This window comes from Giraffa tippelskirchi, chromosome 8 (assembly GCF_054371585.1).
Source record: "Giraffa tippelskirchi isolate mGirTip1 chromosome 8, T2T-mGirTip1v1.2.pri, whole genome shotgun sequence".
In the NCBI taxonomy this organism is placed as follows: domain Eukaryota; kingdom Metazoa; phylum Chordata; class Mammalia; order Artiodactyla; family Giraffidae; genus Giraffa; species Giraffa tippelskirchi.
The window spans coordinates 13,632,726-13,656,048 of NC_137282.1; the positions used below are offsets into that span (position 1 = coordinate 13,632,726).

The window sequence follows — 23,323 nt, forward strand, 5'->3', positions numbered from 1 at the left end:
CTTTTATGACACCGCATGGCCCTGGAAGCCTGGAGGAATTGACGTGCTTCCCAAGTGGCAGCAATTTACTCCCCTCTCAGGAGCACAGGTGCCAACTCTGTTTGTTATTTTGGAGCACCTCTCTTCCTCAAGGGGTCCATATGACTGTTACAGAGTTCATTAACCCACATCTCCTCAAAGGGATAGCTAGATACCATCAGTGTGATTATTCCAATAGAAATGTTGAAAACTCAAAGCAACAAACCAAATGCAAATCCGTGACTGACCAGTAAACAAACAGTGCCGTTCATTTATATCCATCACTCTCCAGCAAGGAAAGCCTGGCAAAGTGGACAGGGACAAAGCCTACTCATGTTGGCATAAGCACCCGCCCCAGTTTGACTGGACACTATCTCCTCATCTAAACACCAGCCCACCCAGAACCCCTTGTTTGGAGCCATAGAGTATACCTCTAAAGTATCAATCAAGAGGGCAGAATGTTATCAGAAACAGAGGCAGATGAAAGAATTGATGCGGGGTGTCTTTTGTATCATCACAAGGCTATTTTAATTTTTATCTAAAATTTATTTCATTTTTTTTTTTAGATTCTCTTCCATTAGTTTATACCAGAAGAGTGAATATAGTTCCCTGTGCTATACAGTAAGACCTTGTTGTTTATCCATCCTATATATAATAGGTAGGTAGACTGCATCTACCAATCCCAAACTTCCAATTCTTCCCTCCTCTGCACCCCTCTGCCTTGGCAAGGCAGACCACAGGTCTGTTCTCTAGGAGTCTGTTTGTTTGGCAGATAGGTGCATTTGTGTCACATATTAGATGCTACATATAAGTGATACCATATGGTATTTGTCTGTCTGACCGACTTCCCTTAGTATAATCTCCAGTTGCATCCATGTTGCTGCCAATGGCATTATTTTGTTATTTTTTATGACTGAGTAATATTCCACTGTCTACGTATACTGTGTTTTGTTTATCCATGCCTCTGTTGCTGGACATTCAGGATGCTTCCACCTCTTGGCCATTGAAAGCAGTGCTGTCATGAACACAGGGGTGAATGTATCATTTTGAATTAGTTTCATCTGGGTATATGCCTAGGAATGTGATTGTGGATCATATGGCAACTCTAGTCTTCTTTAAGACAAGGCTCTTGATTTTAGAGTGAACACTTACTATGTTTGATGTCACTGAACTGAACTTTCCTCTGAGTGTAGGAATGCATTAGCAGTTAAAAGGGAAGGACTCAATAGCACTGAGACAGAGCTCAAGAAAATTCCATGTGTTTTTCCATCTTTTTAATTAATAAAAAATGGATAGACAAAATGTAGCATGTAATTTGCACAGGATTTTTCATATTTAAAGTCACTCTACTGTCCTCATCCAAATCCTGGAATTCAGTTAATAATACACAAAATTTACAGATTGAGGTTTAGAGAAAGGAAATGACTAGCTCAAAGCTGCCCAGGCTGGATGTGGCAAAGGGGATAGGAACTCAGGGCTTCTGGGTAGCCGTGGTCCTCACTAAACTATGTCATTTCATTTTTAATAATTCTTCAATTTTCATGCAATGCCAATGCCTAAGTTTAAACTACTTTCCTGACATATTATGTATGTCATCAGTTTATTTCAGGGTTGGCAGATTCTTACCTAGCCAGGAAGGAAAGAAAACCAAGGCAGGCAGAAGATTCTGCTGTGCATGAGGCATGCAGACCCAGTCTGCATCCACTATCATAATACTTTGCTGGGAGTAGCATTGTTGGCACATGCTCAACCAAATGAGTGACATGTGGGCATGCATGCTAAGTCGCTTCAGTCATGTTTGACTCTGTGACCCCATAGACTGTAGTCTGCCAGGCTCCTCTGTCCATGGCATTCTCCAGGCAAGAATATTGGAGTGGGTTGCCATTTTCCCTTCTCCACAGGATCTTCCTGACCTGGGGATCGAACCCACCTCTCCTGCGTCTTCTGCACTGCAAGCAGATTCTTTACGCTGAGGCATCAGGGAAGCCCAAACAAGTGACATGGGATTTCAATTCAGCAGTTGTCTTTCTTTTCTTGAATATACATATAATTTTTGTATTTTATTTATTTATTCTGTAATCAGTTTTCTTCCTACCTCTTTTCTTGTAAGGGAAAGAGCTATATTTGTTCCAGAAAAAAAAAATCCAGAGTTGCTCCCAAAGCAACTGTTATCACCAACTCTCAGGTGACTTCAGCTGGCAAACCTCTACTAATTAATCGTCAGTTCCCAAACCAGAATTCTGGGAATTATCTTCAGGTCCTCATCTCTCTCACTCCACATTAACCCACACACACACGTGCACAGACACCGATCTTGCTGAGTTCCTCTTCCCCAAGTCGCTCGCTCTCTCTCAAAACTCCCCATTGGGAGCAATGTGGGGATTAAAGGATTTAAAACGTTCACATCTACAGACAAGGACACTCAAATGTGGAGTGACTATCATTTATTGTCCAAATTGAGAGACTCTGAGTGTGAAAAGGAGGACTATTAATATCTGCACTAGGCAAAATGAGGCATCTTTTTACTGTACTCAGAAGGATACTGGAATAATAAAGACTTGAACGTGGGAAGTGGCAATGGAGATGAAGCAGGAGATAATACATACCAAGCGTAAGCAAGCCTCATCCATCCCTACCTACCAGGTACATTTCAGTTTCCCTTAGTCAATAATGTTGTACATGGTCAAATCTTTATTTTTTCAGCCTCATTCTTTATCACTCTACTTTTCTTATTTTGTTCTGATTTGCTTAGTTCCAAAATAAGTGATGCTGTTTATACCTCTATGCCGTTGCACATTCTATTCCCTGTAATGCCTTTTACTCAGTTTTTAAGTCAAATGTCACTTCCTCTCTGGAACCTACCCTGAGTCTTTACACAAGGTTCATCCCTTCACTCCAGGTTAAATTTGTGTGTCTCTATCACCGTATGTAGCAAAATATCATTAATTTGAGTTACTGGGTTTCATCTATTGTGGTATTAAGTGGTTCTGGTTTTCCTAGCAGTCATTCTAACAGTTGTGCTTAGTGGAACTGTCCATGGTAGCAGGGTACCTTGAAGATATTTAATTTTAATTCTATAATTTTTCAGGAACATTGAATTATTAAAATTGTTTTGGGGGCTGATTTTTGTTCATTTAAAAACTGTAATCTTACATCTGATTCAAAGTTCCATACCCCCCCCAGTACCCATGCACACACCTGTGTACACACTCATGCGTATTTGCAGAAACACAAGGTGTTCAAGGGCTTTCCTGGTGGCTCAGATGGTAAGGAATCTGCCTGCAATGTAGGAGAACTGGGTTCGATCCCTGGATTGGGAAGATCCCCTGGAGAAGGGCATTTCAACCCACTCCAGTATTTTGCCTGGAGAATCCCCACAGACAGAGGAGCCTGGCGGGCTACAGTCCATGCGGTCGCAAAGAGTTGGACATGACTGAGTGACACAGCACAGCACAAGGTTCTAGATGCTGGGTCTGGAGTAGACAACCTGCTCCCTGGTGCACTCCCTCTTCCATGAGCGTATCTCCACGGCACTGCGCTTGAGAGAAGGAAATTATACCCCATCTCTTACTTAATTAACTGTGGCATATTTTCCTTGGATGGCTTACAGTGCTCCTTTACGGATTCAGTATAGATGACTCCAAAAGGCCTCACTGACAGAGGGCGCAGGAGGCTGGATTGCAAACAGCTACACCTAAGCATCTGTTGTTCCTTGTGTATTTCAGGTACACATGCCAGCTGGCCCCCAGGTGGCAGGATCTTGACCTGCTCTCTGAGCCTCTTTTCCTTACCCTGAAGTGGCCCCTGGCAAACCTGTTTTCGATCTCATTTACCCTTTCTGGCTCATACCTCATGGGCTGGGTTCATGTTCTCTACCTCTTGCGAATATGGGGACCTGGAAGTTATGGAAGAGCTCTTTGTCCTTTTCTCCTTGGCATTTGCAGCATGGTATCTCTTCTCAAAGCTTTTATTTTTTTCCCTGTTTCCTGGTAGCACCGAACACTTAACAGTTGCTATCACTGAATTAAACTGTCCTCTAGGACAGTTTAGGAATGTGTTAGCAGTTAAAAGTGAAGGACTCAGTACCACCAAGACACCGCTCAAGCCAATTCCATGGACTTTGTATCTTTGTAAATTAAACAATAAGAAAATCAGGTATCAATATCCACTTCCTGCAGTTGACCTGAATTTTAATGAATCACTCTCTTGGGGCTACTCTCTTCGGTTTTGGTGAGATTGGGGACACCCATTTTGGATCCGCATACTTCCCCAAAACGTGTCTTCTCTTTTTCTCTCTCCATGTCCCATTTTTATGTCAACAGGGAGGGATAAGGCATGATTGTACATGGGTGGGTGGAAAAATTAGCCTTGACATTATAGCTGGTGAGATCTCTGAATTTAGACTGTTGGGGGTACCTAGTTGCTTCTTTATTTCTCTCTAAATCATTTCTGAGGTTTGTCAATTTCAGGAATATAGAACAAGTCTCCCATGTCCCCAGACATCATCTTGATACATATACACAACCTCTGTCCTCCAACCAACACCTCCACTGGAAATAACCTCTTTCTATATAAGGGATCCTATTTTTCCTGGTTCACAGTACTGAGTATATCTGGCCCTTGCCACTGACTGAACTGAGCTCATAAGACTATCGTGGGAAATATTCCAGTGAACTTCATAAGTCTTGCAGTGAGAAGGTGCAGTGTTTTCTTTGCCTGAGTTGCCACAGGATAGCTTGAAATACAACCTCGTGGGTAAGTCATCCTAGTTGCAGAATGCAGAGAGAGATGCAAATCAACCCAGAGATTTTTGGCCAGGTTTGCCTTCCCTGGTAGCTCAGATGGTAAAGAATCTGCCTGCAATGCAGGCGACCTGGGTTTGATCCCTGGGTCTGATCCCTGGGTCAGGAGGATCCCCTGGAGAAGGGAATGGCAACCCACTCTAGTATCTCTGGGTTGGGAAGAACTCCACGCAGTGTTCTTGACTAGAGAATCCCATGGACAGAGGAGCCTGGCGGGCTACAGTCCATGGGGTTGCAAAGAGTCGGGCATGACTAGGTGACACTTTCTCCCTGCAGTAATGTCCTGACCAGTCACCTGGTGTTAGGGTAGAGCCAAAGACAGGTGCTCTTACCTTGTGCTCAAGAGGTAAGGTTTTGACTGGGACCAGTACACTAACTGCAGTAGTCTGATGATAGGGGTTTCTTAGTTTCTGTGAAATCAGATGCCCCAGGAAAAGTGTATGCAGTTTCGTATTTTACTTGGATGAGTGGTTTTAAAATGGCCTCGAATGTCTGCTTTGACATAAAGAGTAGTTTACTAGAAACAGATTCATTTCATTAGCACCATTTTTACAAGTTAAATGGCCATACATATCTGGGAGGACGTCATTTCTAGACCAGAAAGAAAACACAAACAGCCCAAGGACATTTCTGAGTGCTTGGATCCTCTATTAGGCTTGCTATGTGATCAAGTCGTTGTTTATAATTTTGTTTTTGCATGTGTTGTTCTGGCAACTCTGGAGAAAAAGCTACATGAAGTCATTCTGCAGAAGCAGCTACACTGCAGTGCTGAATTATTATTATTAGAAAAGGAATTGTCTGCTTTATTTTATCCAGACCTACTTTCTTCCCAGTCTTACATTTGGTCTTATTTCATGTTTTGCTGTCAAAGCTATTGCACCATTATCAAGGCATCCCCCCAAAGTTAATATTTCCTACCACCACCACTTCTGCCTTCCCAATCCTCACCCCAAGAGGTACCAATGGGAAGACTATATCATCTGAGAGAAAATATTCCATCTGGGTTGAGCCCTAATTCCAAATATGTGTCCTTTTGTAAACTCTTCAGGAAGATTATTTACATTTCCAACTCTAGTCTAAGCATTCGGTCAGGAATATCCACATGACAGTGTAATTGGAAAAAGAAATGAATGTTTGCCTTTGATTTTATTTTATTGCTTCTCAGAAGAAAGCTCCCTATAGTGATGCTCTGGTCTATTTCTCTACTTGCCAACCATGGGCGGGGGCGGGGAGTGAAAGGTGCTCAGTCGTGTCTGACTCTTTGCGACCCCATGGACTACACAGTCCCTGGGATTCTCCAGGCCAGAATACTGGAGTGGGTAGCCTTTCCCTTCTCCAGGGGATCTTCCCAACCCAGGGGTCGAACCCAGGTCTCCCACACTGCAGGTGGATTCTTTACCAGCTGAGCCATGGGGAAGCCCATGGGGTGGGGAGGGGTGCAAAGAGGGTAGTGAGATGATTGTGCTACATCTGTATCATTTTCTGTATGTATGTGGGGAAAGTTCTGAAATAACTGATTTTTAAAATACTTTTAACTTCTTTAAAAACCTTTATGTTACGTTTTAAAAAAAGACTTGACTGGAGTATAGTTGATTTACAATGTTGTATTAGTTTCAGACGTGCAGCAAAGTGAATCATTTACACATAAAATATATCCATTCTTTAGGTTCTTTTCCCCTATAGTTCATTACAGAGTATTGAGTAGAGTTCCCTGTTTGTTCTAAAGTCAGTCCTTATTGGTTATCTATTCTATATACAGTACTGTGTATATTGTCAACCCCAATCTCCCACTTTATCCTCCCTCCCGTCCCCCCAGTAACCATAAGTTTGTTTTTTACATCCTTGACTCTATTTCTGTTTTATGAATAAATTCATTTGTACCTTTTTGTTGATGTCACATATAAGTGGTATTATATATTTGTCTGTCTGACTTCACTTAGTACAATCATCTTGGGTCCATCCATGTTGCAGCAAACGGCATTATTTCATTTTTTTTTATAGCTGAGTATATATTCCATTTCATTGTATATATGCACCGCATATTCTTTATTAACTCCTCTGCTGATGGGCATCTAGGCTGCTTCCACTTCTTGACTATTGTAAGTAGTGCTGCAGTGAGCATTAAGGAGCATGTATCTTTTCGAATTGTGGTTTTCTCTGCATATATATGCCTAGAAGTGAGATTGCTGGGTCATAGGGTAGTTCTATTAAACACCTTATTTAATAAAAGTTATCAAAAGTTTCTTAAAGAAGATAAAAAATCCATCTCCTTCCCCAAAAAAAGCTCCTGAAAAAATGTTAGAAAAGAGACAAGCTTGTCAAAAGTGATCATTGCTGCTTTCCTGCCCTCCAAAGCAGCCTACTTGATAAACGCAGCTGTGTTCAGCATTGACTTAGCTGCTTAAATACCCTTGTGTCAGGAGAATCCCAAGGGCCTCTAACCTGCAAATACTTCTGGCAGATCCAAGTTCATGCTTTTGCCTTTCTGTGAGGCTATTCTAGCTCCTGTGACATCAGGAAGCATTCTCTATTTTGTGAGTGAAGCAGTGCATAAAACCTAATCCTTCTGTTTGTGCCTAGGCCTGGGGTAGAATTGGAAGGAAGCTGCTTAAGGCAATATTTTGGCATCAAAGTGACTTTAAAGCAGGGAGGGGGGGGGCGGGAAACAAGATTTGATACCTGCTCCCCAATGTTCCTAGCAGCACTATGTACAGTAGCCAAGACACAGAAGCAACTTAAGTATCCACCAACAGACAGATGGATAGAGAGTATGTGGCACATATATATATATATATAATGCAATATTACTCAGCCACAAAAAGGGGTGAAGTCTTAGCATCTGCAACATGGACGCACCTAGAGATGATCATACTAAGGGAAGATGGCAGAGTAGGATGTGCACTCATCTTCTCCTGTGAGAAGAGCAAAATCCCAACTAGCTGCTGAATAACCATCAAAAGAAGAATGTTGGATCCCACCAAAAAAAGATATCCGAAGTCCAAAGAAAGTAGAAGCCCCAACAAGATGGTAGTATAGGTGCAATCGTGTTAAAAATCAAATCTCATACCCGCCAGAAATGCTTGAAGGGTGCAGACAAAACCTTGTGCACACCAGGACCCAGGGAAAGGAGCAGTGACCCCAAAAGAGGCTGAGCCAGACCTGCCTGTGAGTGTTTCAGAGTCTGCTGCGGAGGCACAGGCCTGCAGTGGGGACAGGGGTTCTGGCTGCAGCAGTCCTGGGAGGCGTGGCGTCTGGTATAAGTCTTCTGGAGGAGGTCGCCATGAGCTCCACAGAGCAAACGACCCACAAAACTGGAAGAGGGTTAGACCAAAGACGTTCTCGCACTGTTGCAAAAGTTCTAGGGCCCACAACAGATTTCCCACCCTGAGGATCCAGCAAAGGGACTGAGAACCCCCAGGGAATTTGACTTTGAAGGCCAGTGGGATTTGATTATAGAACTTCCACAGGCAAGTCTGGGGAAACAGACTCTTGGAGGGTACAAACAAACAAAACCTTGTGCGCACCAGGACCCGGGAGAAAGAGGTGACCCCATAAGAGACTGAGCAAGGGAAGGAAGCCAGATAAAAATAAATATTATATTACTTACATGTGCAATCTAAAATAATGCAAATGATCTCATGGTTACCAAAAGGGAAAGTTAGGGGGAGAGATGGTTTAGGAACTTGGGATTAATAGATAAATGACAAGGATTTACTATATAGCACATGTAACTATATTTAATACCTTGTAACCTATAATGGAAAAGAATCTGAAAAAAACTGAATTACTTGGCTGTATGCCTGAACAGTGTGGAGGTTCCTTAAAAAACAACAGAACTACCCTATGACCCAGCAATCCAGCTACTGGGCATATACCTTGTGGTGGTGGTTTAGTCATTAAGTCATGTCATCTCTTGTGACCCATTGACTATAGCCCACCATGCTCCTCTGTCCAGGGGATTCTCCAGGCAAGCATACTGGAGTGGGTTGTCATTTCCTTCTCCAGCGTATACCCTGAGAAAACCATAATTCAAAAAGACATGCACCCCAGTGTTCATTTCAGCACTATTTACCATGGCTAGGACTTGGAAGCAACCTAGATACCCACTGAAAGATAAATGGATAAAGAAGATGAGGTACATATATACAACAGAATATTACTCAGCCATGAAAATCAACCAACTGGGTCATCTGTAGAGATGTGGATGGACCTAGAGACTGCTATACAGAGCAAAGTAAGTCAGACACAGAAAGACAAATATCATATATTTACTCATATATGTGGAATTTAGAAAGAATGGTAAACTATTTGCGGGGCAGGAATAGAGATGTAGAGAAGTGATGTGTGGACATGGGTAGGAGCGGAAAGAGGTGTGAAATTAACTGGGAGATTAAGACTGACAGATCTATAAACTCTGTATAAAGTAGCTGGTGGGAAGCTGCTGTATATAGCACAGGGACCTCAGCTTGATGCTCGCAGATGACCTAGAGGGGTGGGGGATGGAGGGAGGTCCAAGAAGTTGTATACATATGGCTGACTCATTTCGTCATATAGCAGAAAGTAACACTGTAAAGCAACTACACCTGAATAATTAATAATAATAATAAAGCCTGGATTTATTTACTCAAACACCCCCTTCCTACCTTCTACTGTATAGAAATACTGGAAAATGTATCTTGGAACTAGAAATTACTGGGTTTTATAACCCTTATACTGTTGTTGTCTGGCTAAGTTCTGCTGATCTTTTAAGCCACCTTCCCTACAACCCCCTCTGTAAATCCATCCTTAGAACAGACTTAAGGTCTCCATTTTCCCACTGCTCTCTGTGAAATTCTCTATTGCACCATCATATTACCATTGTCTTCCCCAAATCTGGACCCCTCTCTGTATGTTTCATGGTACTTCCATCATAGGCATAAGCCCTGTGTCTCATTAAACACGTCTTACCAGACTCAAGAATAATATGCCTTAAAGTGGGACATAGTTTAAAAAATACATTATTAGTCAAAAACTTGTTTTGGTGCCCAATCCCACTACCACCTAAGGCAAATGTACTAAGTTTTCTTGGTCTTAATTTTCAAATCTACAAAATTAGAATTATTATTGTTTACTATACAGGATGGATGAGAAGATTAAAGGACATATAAACTACAGTATTAATAGGTAAAATACTTTAAGAAATCCTATTTAATACATTTGTATTTGATATTTTATCATCTTTAAGATTGTAGTATTACTGTATACATCCTACAATTTTATAAATATCCCTAATAGGTAGGTACCCACTATATACCCACAGACAAAGAGTTTCATTAACTTACCTATAGTCACATGAATAAGAGCAGTGAGTCTGAAGTCTGAACCCAGGGATCAGATGCCTGAGCTCACACACTTAGCCACCGAGCTCAAAAATCTCTGAACATCATCTCCACTAAGTTTCAGCACTGATGTGACATCTGTTTCCAGCCTTTCTTCTCTCAGCTATAACATAACAGCAATTTACCAGTGTAGACGTCTAAGGAATGTTCAACTTGATCCTGTCTGCTTCTTTTACACAGCAATTCCAGGGTCTAAGCCTTGTAACGCAAGGTCAGAAAGCTGTTAACGTCTATGATGTCAAGGAGAGGTGGCATCCTTTAGTCCATGAGCCATGGAATTGGAGTCAGATGTCCTGAAGTCAAATCCCAGCTCAGCTGGTAAGTAATACGTCCTTGCGAAGCAGCTTCCTTTCTTGGAAACTTCATTTTTTAGATCTTTTTTTCAGTGCAAAATCTCCACAAAACCCTCTGTTTTTTTTTTTTACTGGGGAGATTAAATGACTTAAACGCATGTGAGAGCACCTTGCAAGTTATACTGAGACAGAGGTAAGTAATTCCTTTTCCAAGGATGTAAGGTCTCCTTCTAGCAAACTAATGTGTACCTATATGTGCACAAAGTCAGCAGAGTTTATTTCCTCAGCATTATGACCAAAGGTCCAGACTGATAGAAGAGGTTAGAAAAGCTTCATTAGGATGGTGGTTCAAGTCTGAGAGTATAGACAAAGTAGGAACATTGAGGAAGGAAAGTGACATCATTCCACCTAATGGAAACATTGGGTTGGTCAGAAAGTTTGTTTGGATTTTCTGTAACATCTGAATGAAATTTTTGGCTAGTTCAATACAATCTCCTCTTGGAAATTTCCCAGGTATGCAAGTAGGATGTTCTAAGAGAGAGAGGGCAAATTCAATTCAGACAAAGAACAACCTTCCTTGAAACTTGCCAAAATGTTAAGTATATCCATCTGAGACTATTTGAATACAGGGGTTTGTTCTGAGTCTGTGGTTCACTCCACACAGCTATAACCCTGGGCATCTGCATCTGTGCTATCCATTACAGTTCCACTAAGTCATCACCCTGCTACACCAGGGATGTAACTCAGGAAAGAGTAACAGAAATGTATCATCAATAGGAGAATGGAACAACATTTAAACACAGAATCAAGACGGTGTCGGGGAGATCCCACTGTAATTCGCTGTGTGTGGAGTGATGGGCAGTCAGAAAGTCCAATTCTCACACCTCTGAACTAAAAGTAAGAGCAGTGCTTTTCCAGCTTTATGAACTTGCAGAAATGGGTCTTAATCTGAGCTCAAGTTCAGAATGACAGACGGCATAAAATAAAAATGGGTTTTCAAGTGATCTTATAAAATAAAAGAGAGGACACTAAACAGGTACATCAGCAGTCTCCTGACTAATCATAGGATTAAAAGCAGAACTCACATCTGAGCAGCCCCCTAGCAAGCATGGAAAAAACTTACCTGAGCTTTAAAGAAAAGAGTAACTAAAAGGCATTTACTATTTTTAGTGTTTTTTTCAGTATGTAGTTTGGAGCTCCTTAAAAAGGAGCGAGAACAGCCAAGGAAGGTAAGTGGGCTGCAGTTTAGTGACCAGTCATTTCCTTAAGAGGCAGGAACAGTTGGGAAGGTTTTGGCAAATGGAAATGTGTGCTTCCTATAATTTCACTCCATCCTCTGTTACATGCTCACCTCATAGATGGGAAATTGTGGACGCTGTTCCTATTTCTGTCCAACTTCCTGAAAGGCAGCAATGAACTTACACCTTAGCTACAGATGGATAAACCAAACTGATAAACCTGAAACTTGCAAAGCTTAGCAGGGTGTAATCTCAGGAGGCCAAATTTGTCTTTCAAAGCCTTTGGGCTCTGGCAAATTTTTATGTATTTTTTGCCATTTCAGGATGTCCCAAGAGCTAGTTCCCCCATTTTGAGCCTTTTTATTTAAGTCCTTGCATGTTTGATGTCTTTGGACACAATCTAACTCTGCCCTCCTAAGAATAAGGGTCTAAGAGGTGAGGATTGGGGTGAGTAGTGCATTAGGTGCCTTTGAATTTGTCAAAGACTCCTAGGCTGGTTCTTGCCTAATGTGGTAGAAGACAGTAGGGATGGGTTTGAGAAGAAAGAGCTGAACACAGGCTCATGACCACAAAGGGAACAGAACGCAGAGTGGAGGAGTGTTTGCAAGAGGCCATGATTTTCAGGCAAGGTTGTCTGAATTCCGCCTCAAACTTGATTTTTGAAGGATGATGCATTTAGAAGCTTATATGTAATTGACCATGACCTCAATTTTGAACAGGTAGAGTTGGTTCAATAAATCCATCCAAAGAGAGAAAAACAAGGTGACTATTCCAGAGAAGTCTGTTCTTAGGTCTGCTTAGTTGAGATTTTGAATAAAACTTCTGCTTCTTGGTTTCCCTTTTGCCAAGTGAAGATACTTAAACACTGGAATGTTTTCAGGTGCCCAAGTAAAGGACATCAGTCTACAGATCTGAGCAGATAATACAAGAGTCCAACATAGCATGGCTTACAAGCAATTCCTCCCCAACAGCCAACTAGCAGAGCCTTTTCTTCCATTTTTCTCAAATCCCATAGAGCAGAAAGTGAAAATCACTATAGATACTAACAAATCCTCTTATGGAGATAGCTATCAAAGTCTGTTCAAACCATCTATTTCTCTGTTTTTCCTTCATGAGTGCGTGTTTTTTTTTTTTTTTTTGCTAACAACAAAATCTATTCTAAAATAACCAAGATGTTATGACTGAAAATGCCAGAGGTATATAGATCTAACTGATAAGATAATCCAAACTCCTCTTTAGAAAGCAATTTCTCTTATGTGGAGGAAGGCAACATTTCTACAAATACCATAGTTGCACTAGGAAAATAACCAGCTACTTTCATTAAAAAAGTATGAGGCAAGATTTGTATTTGTTCATGTAATTGAATTTAATACTGCTGAAATTTGTCAGATCTGAAAGCTACTGAAGTGTAGACTATTTTTTTCTTTGAGAAAAATTGCTTAAGAAATTGTCTCGACTATAGGGCAGGTGTTCTGCTGATGCTAAAAGGTCACAAGTCAGTTATTCTCTGCATTTTTCATAATGTGTAAAACCAAAGAGTACCCCCAGGAGGATATGTTTTTCTTTTGAGAGGAGGGTTCTGTGAGACAGTGACTCTTTGTGGAGAGACCCTACTAACGATGGTGCTATTGGTAAAGAACCTCCCTGCCAGTGCAGGAGACCTTAGAGACACAGGTTCGATCCAGGGGCCAGGAAGATCCCATGGACAGAGGAGCCTGGCAGGCTATAGTCCATGGGGTCACAAAAGAGTCAGACACGACTAAAGTGACTTAGCACAGCACAGCTACTGATAAACTGATTTTGGTGTCTGCAGTCTAGATGTTGGTGACTTGGGTTAGCAGTCTACAAAAGGAAAGCCAACAGGTTTGCAATTGCTTTTTCCCTCTTAACAGTCCAGGTAGCTTACACTCTCACCCACATACCTCTATGTCACCTTATCTTAATAACTTCAGATTTTCTGCAGAAGTTCCATTTCATACTTAAGATCGCATTAATGTGCCATCCTTCTCTGTCTCTTACCTGGGTTCACCTTGGTTGATGGACATGTAAATTTCCCAGGAATTCTCCTCTGGGATGGCGCCATGTGGTATCAGTAAACTCACCCCTGAAACAGAAAACGCCAAGAAGTTATTTGTAGATTCTCCAGTTATCAGGAAGCACCTCAGCTGAATAACTTACAGATGCTCTCAAAGGTGGACCACCTCACAGCAATTTATAGGAGTTTCACAAAGTACAAAATAATAACAACATATTGTTTCCTTCAGTGACATATAGAAGGGCGTATCGTTCAAGTGTATACTCAGATTTTTACTTAAAAGTCTTCCTAATGTAAATCGGTACAGCTATTATGGACAATAGTATGGAGGTGCCTCAGAAAACTAAAAGAGAGTTATCATAAAATCCAGCCATCTCACTCCTGGGCATATGTCCAGAGAAATCCATAATTCAAAAAGATACCTGCATCCTATGTTCTCAGCAGCACTATTTACAATAGCCAAGACATGGAAACAACCTAAGTGCCCATCAATAGATGAATGGATAAAGAAGATGTGAGGTGTGTACACACACACTGGAATATTACTCAGCCATAAAAAATGAAATAGTGACATTTGCAGCAGTATGTACAGACCTAGAGATTACTAAGAAAAGTGAGGGAAAGAAACGTATCACTTATATGTGGAAGCTAATACACGGGCACAGACGGACTTATCTACAAAACGGACTCACAGACATAGAATCGACTTGTTGTTAAGGGGGAATGAAGCAGGGAAGGATGATTTGGGAATAACGAATGCAAACTATTATATATAGAATGGATAAATAACAAGGTCCTACTGTATAGAACAGGGAACTACCTTCAATATGCTGGGATAAGCCATAATGAAAAAGAATGTATATGTGTGTGTGTATATATATACACACACACATATATATACACACACAATAGTATCACTTTGCTGTTCAGCAGAAGTTACCACGAACACTCTAAGTCAATTATAAATAGAACTTTAAAAAATTAAAGCCTTCCTGGGATTTTTAAATAGCCTCTTATAAGATTAGGTATTCTGACACCCGGCACTATCATACGTCTCTGAGACTAAGAATTTCAGCGTATCAGTTAGTCGGCTCTAAAATTTGAAGGTATTTCTCTGTCTTGTTTCTGTCCCTTCATTCCCTGAAAAGGTATCGAGGATGATGAGTGAGCCATTTAACAGTTTTTGCTAGAGCCTGTTGTGTAACTGTCTTCTAAAGGGTGCATCTTAAAGTCAGTTTAGGGAGGTGACTGACGGAGCAGTGCATTTTGTCAAGAGAACTGAAGAAGGAGGGAAAACTTGTGGATAAGCTTAGGAACTTAAGATGCTGTGTAGCCACCATTTGGCTCCGTATTTCCAAACAGAAGCTAGAAAAGATTAAGGCTAAAGGTGACTTAGCCATATTCATAGCAATGTCAAATTGAAAGAAAACTCAGGAGCCTTCCTTCAGTAACATCACATAGTGAAGGTGGGGTGGGCACAGGAAGGCCCCTCATACTGCACTGGGAAATTCCTCTCTTTTCTCCTGCATGCTATGAAGTAAATATTTCACTTTGGCCAAAAGGGAAGAGTCTAAAGAGAGCAGAGAGTCTCTTTAATGTAGCTTTTTGCTTATAAAAAGAAACAAAATAGAGACACAGTTAAGATCTTGACAAAGTAAAATCTCAGGGGATCCTTCTCTCCTTTGAATAATGCAGCACTCACCTTTTCTCCTTTCATTAGAGCTAATGTAATTACACAGGAAGCTTTCAGGCTGCTGCTGATCAATTTAAATCTAGAGACGGCAGGCTTTACTGATACCCTTCTGTGTTCCTGTTCGCTGCTATAGAATCTAGGAATGGAAGACTCATGGCAAAACAAGCTGTGTGGTTCACATTTATGAACATTATTCAGTAACACACTAGTTATCATCAGTATCTTTCACTAAAAATGAGGCCCATTTAAATCTTGCTCACGGCTTTTCAGGTAGGGTATCTATATTCCGGACCCTCATGTCAACAGTAGGAGAAGAACAGTAATTGCCATACTCAGTGGCCTCTGACCAGTCTTCTCCTTTAACTGCCCATCCTTCCTAAAATGTAGCTGCCAAGTGAAGTGGGCTCCATTACATCCTTCCCTGCTGGGGAGCAGACATTATTATATGTGTGATATTTGGGGTGTGCAAATGTCAAACCGAATACACAACCCTAGACATTCTGTATTCTTAGTTTGCCATCACACTTTCTCTGTTGCCTCTGTTTTAGACTATGATGATAACACAGACATTCAGACCTTATTTAGAGATAGAGCACAGAAAGTCACCATCAAGAAATAATGCCTCTGTGTCTCTTATTCTGTCTCGCATATAGGGTTATCGTTACCATTTTTCAAATTCCATATATGGAGGGGGGTCCAGGAAGGGGAACACATGTAAACCCATGGCTGATTCATGTCAATGCATGGCAAAAACTACTACAATATTGTAGTAATTAGCCCCCAACTAAAATAAATAAAAAAATAAAAATAAATAAATAAAAATAATAGAAGAAGTTCATGATCTGAGAAGAAAAAAAAAAGAAATAATGCCATCTGAGCAATTAACCCAAAAGAGTTCTGTTGTGCTCCCATTTCACATTTTTCTCTTTCCCCTGATTGAGGTATAATTCATGTGCTTAAGTTATACAAATTAACAAGTTTTGGAGCAAGTGTATACGCTCATGTTACCATCACAATCAAGATAGAGCATTTCCACTGCCACAAAAAGCCCCCTTGGACCCTTTAGTAGTCAGTTCAATCGCCAATCCAGATGATCCTTTATTTGCTTTCTGACATGTTGATTAGTTTGTCTTTTCTAAACTTTCAAATAAAATCATACAGTATGTTAAAAAAAAAGAAACCACTAATGGTTTATTATATCTGTAAGATGTGGCCCAATGCCTGGCAGAGAGTAAGTTCTCAGAAAATAAATCATGAATATATGAATGAATGAACAGGATTGAAAACTTTCAGTAAAAAGAAAAAGAAAAAACAGCCAGGCTTTGAGACGTGCAGTCTGCTGCAGATCATCAAGGCCTGACAGTCAACTCCCAAATTGAATCAGAATAAATATGCATGTGGACTTTTGAGAAGGGGCTGTTTGCAAAGCAGATCGTATCGCATTCCTTTCAAGTCAGCTTAGATCCTTGTGTTCAGATTGAAACATTACTCATAATACACTGAAATTCAACCTGAATGTGTAGGATCATTGGAGCTTTAAACGATTCCCTCTTTCTTCAAACAGAAATTGTATGATGATCCTTTAAACATACTTCCCTCCCCCCACTTAATTATCTAAATTGTACCTGGAAACTGAAGTTAGTCAAACACCAGAGGCAAAGGTCATGGGAGCTGATGGTGCTGGTGGCAAGTTCTATTTTATGAAGAAGGATGGCTCTGTAGGAACTCTTCACACTTGTGGTCCCCTGAAGATGCATCCTTTTTCAACATGTCATTCACAAGTTATTTCTGATTAAAGAATATATTCTCCCCCAAACTCCACCTACCCTGAGAGCCTTTTCTTTGATAGGACAACAGAACCACCTGAGTTTTTTGGTTCCTATTTGCATAATAAATGATTTTTAGAGTGTGGGGACCGCTGCCAACCTTTCTCACAAACCATTGCCAGGCACCCCACAATAACTTGGGATGGATAGCATGAAAAACAATTTAATTTCCATGCTTTGCTTCTTTATACTTTAGCTCCCCAGGGCATATTTTACATTTATGTTCTGCAAATAACAGAGCATATGTTTCAATTCCCCGCACTTATTTTTCTTCAAATTCATTCCCAGTGAACAGCTTCAGACTGGTCTAGGGCTTCTCGTGCAGAGCTCTGAAAACACCCCTTCACAGATAACGCTCCTGGAACTTTGGGTTATCAACCTAAATGCTTCTCAAGTCAGAAGGGAAGCAAGAAAAAACCTGTCATCATGATTTCATTTCACTTTCTATGATGAACATTAAACAAACATAGGTGATAAATGGATGGATCTCAGCACTCCCTCCACGTGTGTAGATGTACACACAGAGATGAGGATGGGAAGACAAGTGTGGACCAATCTATTCAACCAGTAAATATTGAGAGCCATCCAAGTGGCAACCATTAGGTAAGAAAGTGGAAAAAAAATAAAAGTACAAAAACTCGACACGCAAATTCATAATTCTGATGTATATACATACTGTTCTCTTCAAAAGGGCAAGGTCTGCATCTTTTCCTTTTCTAGATCCCACATTTGCAATTTACAGATTCTTATTCCATGGGGTAGCAAAAGAGTTGGACATGACTCAGCAACTAAACAAGAAATGAAGCCGCTCAGTCGTGTCTGACTCTGCGATCCCATGGACTGTAGCCTGTTAGTCTCCTCCGTCCATGGGATTTTTCCAGGCAGGAATACTGAAGTGGGTTGCCATTCCCTTCTCCAGGGGATCTTCCCATCCCAGGGATCAAACCTGGGTCTGCCACATTACTGTCTGAGCCATCAAGGAAGTAAACAACAAGACGGGTACCTGGTAAATACAGCCACCTGCTCCCTACACATGGACCTCCTATCCATCACATCTCACCAGGAGGAGGGCATCATACATATGTAAACAAAGATTGCTACCATGGCCTACTCATCGAGGAAGATTTAGAGAATTGGAAATTTAGAATATGACATCATTATTGGGTCTGCATTGAAGGGCTATTTCCCTGAAATTAAGTTTTTAATGAAGCAAAGGATATAGGAAAACCAATCATCAACTTGGAACAAACTGCAGGCACAAGTCACTAATCTACTTAGAAGGTCAGGTAGTAGAACAGTAGTGCCTGACTAGTCCTACTACAGAATTCACTGTACAAGATAAAATGCTTGACATTTTAGGTGGGTTTGTTCTACCCTACAGAGAAATCTGCTAAGGCCCTGCCAGTTCCAGCTCAACGCTATCCAGTTCTTTAACAACAATGGCAGACCTGATATTTTCCCTTTCCTCTCAGCCGACAGTGACGATTTAGAGCCCTCCCTAAATCTCGTTGCTCAGAAACGGGGGGTAGGGGTTGCTCTCTTCCTCCATGCCAGGTCTTAGATGGCAACTCTGAAGACTAATGCATAGGTTGAGTCAGAGTTATCTGGGCCGTACACGTCAAAACAACATGAAAATCTTCCAACCAAAAGGAAGAAAGCACTCTTAAGCACTCTTGAGAGCTACACAGCCAAAGATCTGAGCTTGAATTCAAAAGAGCAACCCCAAAAGGAACCCCTGTCACAGCTCATCATAAAGCAACATTATAGCAAAGGTGATGGATGCTGACTGTATTCATCAGGTCAGTTACTGAGGAAGTTTGAGTCTGAGTGTCATTCACTAATCTATCAACTTGTTTGTAAACCATGTTTCACTATAAACACGGTATTTGGCAGTCATATCAATGAATGTTTTCAGTGCTCCCTGATCATGTTCTAGGAAATATATTTCAAGGGGGCTTAAACTCTAGGGACCACCCAAACCTTCTGAGCCCTAACAGGGGATCTGATGGAGGGTATGATCCATGCTGAGATGCAGACGGCAAAATGTAATGTCAGTGCTGCTTCTGGTTTGCCCTGTAAATCAAGCCAACTTCCAGAGTATGGTGGTGTTCACTCTGATACTGGAAGAGCCCACATCTTAAAAATGAATCTTATGGGACATCATCATGTAAATATAATACTTTCAAACAATGCTAGAAGATACACAAACGCACACTTACCACCCACCTGTATTTGGCATTACTAAGCGTCCTCCCAAATGGCCAAAGACACCCGTGGTCCTCAGTTCGGTCCTTGTAGGGAGTGATGATAGGTTCTGGATATAGTGCGTCTTATTTCTGGGATGCACTGTCGTGAAGCTGCGGTTGTTTCCATGGGGGAAAGTCCCGGAATGATTCTTGCCGTGGTACTCGGCTCGCTCGGACACTCCCAGGGAGACCATGAACGAGCTCTGCACTTTGACTTTGATGTCCGACAAGGGGTTAAAAAGTGAGGACTCTGTCATGAGCTCCTTGTCCAGGGGGTCCTGTAGACAGATGGGCCCACTGTACGTTCGGCTTACTGTCAGGTCTGGTTGCATGGAGGGGTTCAAGAGCAGGGAGTTACCTGGTCAAGGAAGATGGACCTGTCACTCAGAAGCTGTAAAGCATCACAGTTACTCCTTCACATCTGCTTCTACAAACTATACAGCATGTGCTCACCAGCTGCCCAGGTCACGGCTGACCCCTCACACCCACCCTGGGAATCTAAAGTATCTCTAACAGGCTGATCAATAGTGTCCAGAGCCTCGGAATCAGGAGCTCTGGCTTTCGCAGTCAATTCCCTGAATGCCGCTGACCTAACTCATCCTTTTCTCGAGTTCTTTATGTGTTATCTTTCAAAACAAGTATTTCTGGCACTTTACCAGGCAACTTACTCAGGTATGATTGTTTACGGGATTATTTTAACTGGCAAAGAGGAGCTTCTAAAAAAATAAAAGAGGAAAGAAAGATGTTTTGCAATCCAGTTTGGAGCAAAAATAACATCTGTTCAGTTTAAATGGCAAAGAGATGACATAGCATGGTGACGAGGTGGTGCTGTTTATAACCGAGGTGGCGTGGGTGCCAACACGTCTCCCGTGGAATTCTGGGCAGTTTCTGGGGGAGGAAATGTTGTGTCCTCAGAGCAAAAGGGTCAGGGGGCTTCACGAACTGCTCCATGTCTGAGCAGCCAATTCGTTCTAACAACACGGATGTCACTCTGAGAGGCACAGAGGGTCCCAGCTTCCACAAGGGGAGCGGCTGAGAATGGCTTCTTTCTGACTCCAAACAAATGGAGAAAAATAATCCTTACAAAAACATGAGAAATTGGACTTTCTCATCGGCTGGGACATAACCATTTATTTTTTTTTTTCCTATGCCTAAATATTAAAAAGAAATGCTGTGATATTTTCTTGTGATGAAGTAATCTCATTTATTAGTAAATAACAAAATAACCCTCAGTCCCAAACTTCCTGCCCATATCAGTCCATCAATGTGACATCTCAAATTGAAACCCAAACCATATTAAACCATTTTCCTCTGGGGCCTGACAAAAATGTTTCACATGTGATATTTTGGAAAATGTTGCAATTTCATACCATATCCTATTAGCTTCTATTGTTTTTCCATTTTCATAATTTGTAACAACACCAGCAGGACATCTATAACCCTGACTTTCCCCACCTCTTTGTTCTGATGCTCTAAGAATCCCAAATCACAGAGGAGCAGGTTCAAAATGAGATGAAATACCTTATAGATGAAAAAGCACCTTGATGAGGTATTTTTCCATGTTTGAGGATCTTTTATATTATAAGGAGCTGAGCTTTTTAACAGAACTACACTGAACTCTACAGACACCAGCCTTACTCTGAGTTTTGAAGCAAGAAGCAGGATGGAAGAACCATCTCACATCTGAAAAGAATTTGGAGCAGGAGTTTCCACTGATAGCTGAAAAAGCATCTCTCTGGGTCTCATGACTGTTTTCTTTCAAGCTCTCACCTTCTAACATTTAATTTCTGGCTACTGTTAGAAGATCCTGCTATCTTATGTAAAGTCAAGAAGCAAAAACATTTCCTAGAGTTAGACTTGAGTCTTAATTGCCTATCACAATACACACACACGTATGTTTGTGTGTGTATGTATATATATATGAAAAATACACACATATATACACATATAAAGTTGGCGGCCAACTTGATCTAAGTCAGATTGAAGACAATCCCCCCAGCGACCGCAAGTTTCTCTTTGGATGTCCTTTTCAAGGCCCTGGTCTACTCTATGTATGAAATTCTATTAAGTCGCACTGTTCACCCTGCTGGGGCTCCAACCATATTTGCTCAAGAAGGGATGTCATGAAGACCACAGAGCATCCATATAAGGCATAGCCTCACCGTGAATATTGGGGAGAGTAGGATTTGGATAAGGGGCTTCTGCTGATGTCACTAGTTTTGTGAGTTCTTGGTTAAAGAAAATGGTAAAACCAAGTTTGGAAAGGCTACATACTCTCTGAGAGATTCCCAGTATAAGTTTCCTACATTCTGAGATGCCTCATGGTAATGAGATGTATTAGCTTATCCAAGTCAGCCTTTCCCAGATGTTCAGATCAAGGAACCACCCCTCTCACCCACTACTTGGTGCTCTGCAAAACTCACTGGTGTCCTCTGTCAAGGTATGAGGAGACAACCAGCTTCTAGAAGGATACTCTCTACACTGATTGAGTACCTTACTTAAGCCAAGGTATTATAAGCCATGTTATTCCAGGTGGTTTCACCCTCACAAGATCTCCCTGAGATAGATGTTAGTATGTCCATTTTACAGCTGTAAAAATTGAGACATAGAGAATAACTGATTTTCTAGGTTTTACAGCAATTTTGGATTCAAATCTGATTTCAGAGCCTCTGAATTTACACACAAAGCTGCCACTCACACTACTGTGTATTCTGTTTTTAACTGGTAAGGCCTGAGACGGTGATATCTTATGATTTGATGGAGATATAGTTCTAGTTCCTTACACAGTTGCAAGACCAGTTCATTGGATGTACTTCTAATTAAATCATATATACTGGAACTTCCCTGGTGGCTGAGTGGTCAAGAATCTGCCTGCCAATGCAGGAGACAGGAGTCTGATCCCTGATCTGGGAAAATCTCACATGTTGTAGAACAATTAAGCCTGTGCACCATAACTATTGGGTCTGCGCTCTAGAGCCCGTGAGCTGCAGTTACTGAAGCTGGAAGGCCCTAGAGCCCATGCTCTGCCACAAGAGAAGCCACTGAAATGAGAAGCTTGGGCACCACAACTTGAGAGTAGCCCCCACTTGCCACAACTAGAAAAAAAGTCTGCATACAGCAGTGAAGTCTCAGCACAGCCATAATAAGTCACACGTACTAAGCCCTAGACCCACATTGAGGTGATGTGTTCTTATCTGAGACCAACCAGACTTAGACCAGAAGCCAAGGTGCCAGAAAATGAAAGTGTTAGTTGCTCAGTCGTATCCAACTCTTGGGACCCCATGCACTGTAGCTCGCCAGGCTCCTCTGTCAATGGGATTCTTCAGGCAAGAATACTGGAGTGGGTTGCCATGCCCTTCTCCAGGGGATGTTTCCAACCCAGGGATCAAAACTGGGTCTCCCACATAGAAGGCAGATTCTTTACCATCTGAGCCACAAGGTGTCAAAAGTGAGCGGTAAGCAGTCAAGTCGCTTGTCTCTCCCACCATCTCCCCATTCTAGCCTGCTTGGGTTTCCACTGCACCATCCTGTCCCTACTCCATCACTGCAAAGCAGTGAGACTTCTTGTCCTATACAGTAGGTGTTACTGACAAGCAATAAACGGAAATAGAAGTGACAATATTGACCACAAGGGTCAAGGTAGAAAACTTCATCCACGGAAATGAGACAGTTCCATTTTTTTTCTAAAATAAAAGCCATTTATGTCTCATCCCCATCTCCCAATCAGGAACAGAGTTAGTTGGTAGAAGAAAATCAAATGACTCTTCTGTTTTAAAAATGAAATACTGCTATTG

General features: G+C 41.4%; 1 protein-coding gene across 14 annotated transcripts in view; it reads right to left on the bottom strand.

Annotated features, from left to right (window-relative positions):
- UNC5D (unc-5 netrin receptor D) overlaps positions 1-23,323 on the bottom strand; it is a 610,447-nt gene that overhangs the window by 52,429 nt on the left and 534,695 nt on the right. For all 14 annotated transcript variants that reach the window (XM_081523445.1, XM_081523443.1, XM_081523444.1 and 11 more), the window contains 2 exons: positions 19,510-19,887; positions 13,749-13,833 (listed from right to left, as the gene is read on the bottom strand). In XM_081523445.1, coding sequence (XP_081379571.1) covers positions 13,749-13,833; positions 19,510-19,887 — 463 coding nt within the window. The remainder of the gene's footprint in view (positions 1-13,748; positions 13,834-19,509; positions 19,888-23,323) is intronic.